This window comes from Sinocyclocheilus anshuiensis, unplaced genomic scaffold (assembly GCF_001515605.1).
Source record: "Sinocyclocheilus anshuiensis isolate Anshui unplaced genomic scaffold, SAMN03320099.WGS_v1.1 scaffold402, whole genome shotgun sequence".
NCBI classification, from domain to species: Eukaryota; Metazoa; Chordata; class Actinopteri; order Cypriniformes; family Cyprinidae; genus Sinocyclocheilus; species Sinocyclocheilus anshuiensis.
This window is the reverse complement of record NW_015542375.1, coordinates 202,884-207,023: the sequence shown is the minus strand read 5'-3', so window position 1 is coordinate 207,023 and position 4,140 is coordinate 202,884. Positions and strand designations below refer to the sequence as shown.

Below are 4,140 nucleotides of genomic sequence, written 5' to 3'. Positions count from 1 at the left end.
ATTTTTTTTTTTTTTTTGGTCAGACCACTAGTAAAAGTGTAACTGGGAATTCTATCCAGTCTCTTTCAATCCATATCCCACATACAGTAGTGTGTAAATTTGTACTTCTGAAATGGATATATAGCATGCATAAGAAGTGCAGCCTTCTGCATTTCAATACAGTAACTGTCATCTAAACTGCTATCATAGTTTACATCAGAGTGCACTGTTATATTGACAACATGACTAAGCATCTTGTTTGTGAACAATGACACAAGGACTTTTCATTCTGATGTCACTGATATGTTCATTGACATAAATTCTTACTTTTGAGAGATGAACTGAAGATTTTGAGTAAGTTACAGGCTTTTGCAGGTAATCCATCGTGTGGTGCTGTTTGTACGAATTGTTTTGAGAAATGCACATACTTCTTTTCAAATATTGTGGATGATTCGAGAAATGCACCAAAGCGACTGAGAAAAACTGCATAACAATTCTGACCTTTTCCCTTCTCGCTATTCTGAGGAAAAAAGTTTGAGTTACGAGATATACTTGGAGATATTCCGTGGCGAGGTAAAAAAAAAAAATCAATGTAAAGTCAGAATTTAGAAAATAAACCTGTCAGAATTGCGACATTTTAACGCTAAATTGCAAGAGAAACAGTCAGAATTCAGATTTTATATCTTGCAATTCTCACAGAAATGCGAGTAAAAACAGTCTGAATTACCTATTTATTTATTTATTTATTTATTTATTTATTTATCCAGATATTGTGCTATTTTTTAGAAAGATAAGTTGTTAAATGTGAATTAAATTTACATTTAAATTTCAAATTAAAATACGAAATTAAATCACACCGCACCACGTAATTAATAAACACAAGCTATTCCTTATTTAGTCAGCCCACTCACCTACTTATCGACGTCTCTTAGCCAATCAGCTGAGACTACTCGTTATTTAATTAATATTCATGAGCAAAGCCTTCGCTCTATACAGTAAAGAGTTTCGCTCATTTTAATGCATACTTAGCGTTGTCTGTCTTTCAGCCAATCAGCTAGGGCGAATCTTACGTCACGTTGATTAATATTAATGAGGCACAAACCTCTGGGTGGATCCCGGTAGAAACACTGATGTTGATGATAAATACTGCTGTCATCTCAACCAGATCACATTCACTGCTTATTCATCATGGACTTCGATCTGTGCTCAGGTAAACAGATGCAGAAATGATATACCAGTAAACACACACTGGTTGATTTCTAAGAGAAACTAACAGTTTTATTCCTGTTTTGGAGCAGCTGTTGGAGATGATGAGGTGAAGAAGCAGGAGGGCAACGAGGTGGAGGGCATCTTTGGCTTTGGAAAAAAAGATAAAGACAAAGAAGAAAAAGATAAAGAGTGTAAGGACAAAGACAAAGATAGTGACAAGCCAAAGGTAAGAATATTTCATCATGATGGTCAATGAACGTTTTCTAATACACAGAAAAGTCAAAAATCACAGTTTCTGTTATAAGAACATCAACATGCCTGACATACTTATCATAATGTTATTGTCAATTCTGTGTTATATTGATTTCAAACTAAAAACTTTTACATTTTATACACATGTAGATGAAAAGTATTGAAAAATTATTATTATTGATAACTAAAACTAAAACCATAAAAATGTTGTTAGTTGAAATAAAATATAGAAAACTTATTTCAGCGAGTTGCCGAGGCAACATTTTTCATTTTAATTTAGTTTAACTTGACTAACTGAAACTAAAACTGACATAAATTATAAATAAAATAAAAAAATGACAAAAACATAGATGAAAATGACTAAAACTTTAGAATAAAAATTCAAATGAAAACGGAAAACATAAAAATAAAAACCAAAGCTTACAGACATAAATACAATAAAATTATAATTAATTAAATATATTATAAATAATTCTAATTATAACTAAATTATACATAATTATACATAATCTATAAATACATTATTAAAAACTATAATATCAATATCAAATATATAATAACTAATATAATTCTATCACTATGATATTACAATAACACATTTGGAAAGTGTTTATAATGTGATCGGACAGTTAATAATCTGAATTTCCTATTAAATCAAAATATTTGCATTGTTTTTTTTTTTACTTTTTAACCCCTTCCACTCCAAGCACTTTTCCTTTAAAGCCACTTTTCAGTTTCCTGATGTGTTTATAATCAGATTACAGAAGCAAAATGTGTTGCGAACAGTGTTTTGTGTCGAGTTCAACCCGGAAGACTCCTTTCAAGAGCTCAAAAATGTTGCTCAGCCCTTGAGGGTTAATAATGACGTAAAATAAGAGATGTTACTACATGCTGGTGTTTAGAATGTGATGCATTGTACTGTTTTATGCATGCTTTTTCAGAGTGATTGCAAAGAAGAGGATAAAGACAAGGACAAGTGCAAAGACAAAGAGAAGGACAAGAGCAAAGACAAAGAGAAGGACAAGTGCAAAGACAAGGAAAAGAAGAAGGATAAAGAGCACAAAAAGGGGCACGGACATGGTCATGGTCGGGGACGTGGACGCGGACGCGGACACAGGTCATCCTCTTCATCCAGTGATGAGGTACCTTTACTATGGTTTTATAAACACTTAATTAAAACAAGCCCAAATTAATTTGGTTTTGTGAGACACAGAAGGAGATATTAAGCATATCGACTTCTTTTATGGTGATTTTTGGTTGTTTTTTGGTGCAGTTTGGTACCATTCGTTTGTCTATGAGCAGACAAAGTTTGAGTTAAGAACAGGTTACTAACGTTTTAATTACATTTTTTAACTGAGGATGTAAAAATGGCGTGATAATGGCATCTCATAAAAACGGCTGATCTTGAGGTGTGGTGCGCACTTACAGTCGTAAAGATCTAGGGCACATGCTCCATTCTTCAGTTTTGCTTAACTACAGTTCAAAACAAAAGACTCAAATGAATCGTTCTGATAATCTGATTGGATGAGCCACGTTTGATGCTAATCTACATAAACTTTCTACCTCACTGACTTTCGCCATGTTTCATGTTCTTCATTCTTACATGTAAGTAATATACTGTAAAACAAACCTGGCCAGTTTAAACGTGTCAAACTTCGTTAAAAACACCTGGATGAAGTCGAGTGCTTTCATAGTCTGCTGGATGGGTCCGCCCCTGTAATGCAGACAAACCGGTTTACTTGTTGAAGAGAGGACAAAAAAAAACACCAAAGATTTTCCAGAAACCAAATGCATGAGATTCGAACAATAATATAAAATCTGTGTTTCTCAAATCATTTATGTAGAGTTACAAGCACTTGAATTGTCACATTTGTTTTTTTTTCATAGAAAACTGGAAGTTAACATTATTCTCTCTTTGTTTGCAGGACTAAAGCTGAAGACTGAAGACATAAGGGGGCTGGGGCAAGTTGTCACACAGGGAAAATGTCCTAAGGGATTTATTTTTATAGCAACTGTGAGGTTTTGTCAAAAAAATCCAATTGCACAAATGCTTGTTTTCTAGCAGTGGTTTTATATGTTGGTTTCAAACACCTAGTTGCTCCATTTGTATTAAATTAGGATAATATTTTTGGAATTGTGTCCTACAGACAAAAATTTCAGTACTATTATCTTTTTATACATTGGTGCGAGCTGTTACATGAGTTCTGTGATGTACTGCATATACAGTATCTATGAAAATCTCCTGTTATTTTTTTGTTTTTTAATTTTTTTGCTGTTTGTTTTACTGTTAAAGACATTATATAGCCTGTAATACATTTGAAATATTATATTGTGGAAAATGGATTGATTTTATGTATTTTAGTATGTCATGTTTGTTTTCTCAAAACAATTCCCATTCTTGTGATTTATCCCATATATAGTGACAACATGGCCCACTAAACATAAGTCAACATAATGAACGTTAGGCTATATTTATACTGGATAATAATGATAGACATGTCCAATAGTTGTTTCAGGGTGGTGACTATTGAAAAAGTGACATAAGTGACTTTTCAAAATAAACTTACTGTGAGAAATTAATTGGTATAAAAAGTTGTCCTAGACTCCTTTATTTACACTACAGTACAACATATATATATATATATATATACACAGTGGGTACGGAAAGTATTCAGACCCCCTTCAATTTTTCACTCTTTG

The 4,140-nt window shown here is 32.7% G+C and overlaps 1 protein-coding gene across 2 annotated transcripts in view; it reads left to right on the top strand.

Annotated features, from left to right (window-relative positions):
• Positions 1-1,087: 1,087 nt before the first annotated feature.
• The window catches only part of LOC107692256 (splicing regulatory glutamine/lysine-rich protein 1-like), a 7,798-nt gene continuing 4,745 nt past the window's right edge, over positions 1,088-4,140 (top strand). Inside the window, exons 1-4 of one of the 2 annotated variants that reach the window (XM_016491215.1) lie at positions 1,088-1,189; positions 1,278-1,414; positions 2,382-2,582; positions 3,366-4,032. In XM_016491215.1, coding sequence (XP_016346701.1) covers positions 1,168-1,189; positions 1,278-1,414; positions 2,382-2,582; positions 3,366-3,371 — 366 coding nt within the window. In that variant the 5' untranslated portion in view covers positions 1,088-1,167 and the 3' untranslated portion in view covers positions 3,372-4,032. Of the gene's footprint in view, positions 1,190-1,277; positions 1,415-2,381; positions 2,583-3,365; positions 4,033-4,140 lie in introns of those variants that run through there. The other variant, XM_016491216.1, reaches the window with a different exon arrangement.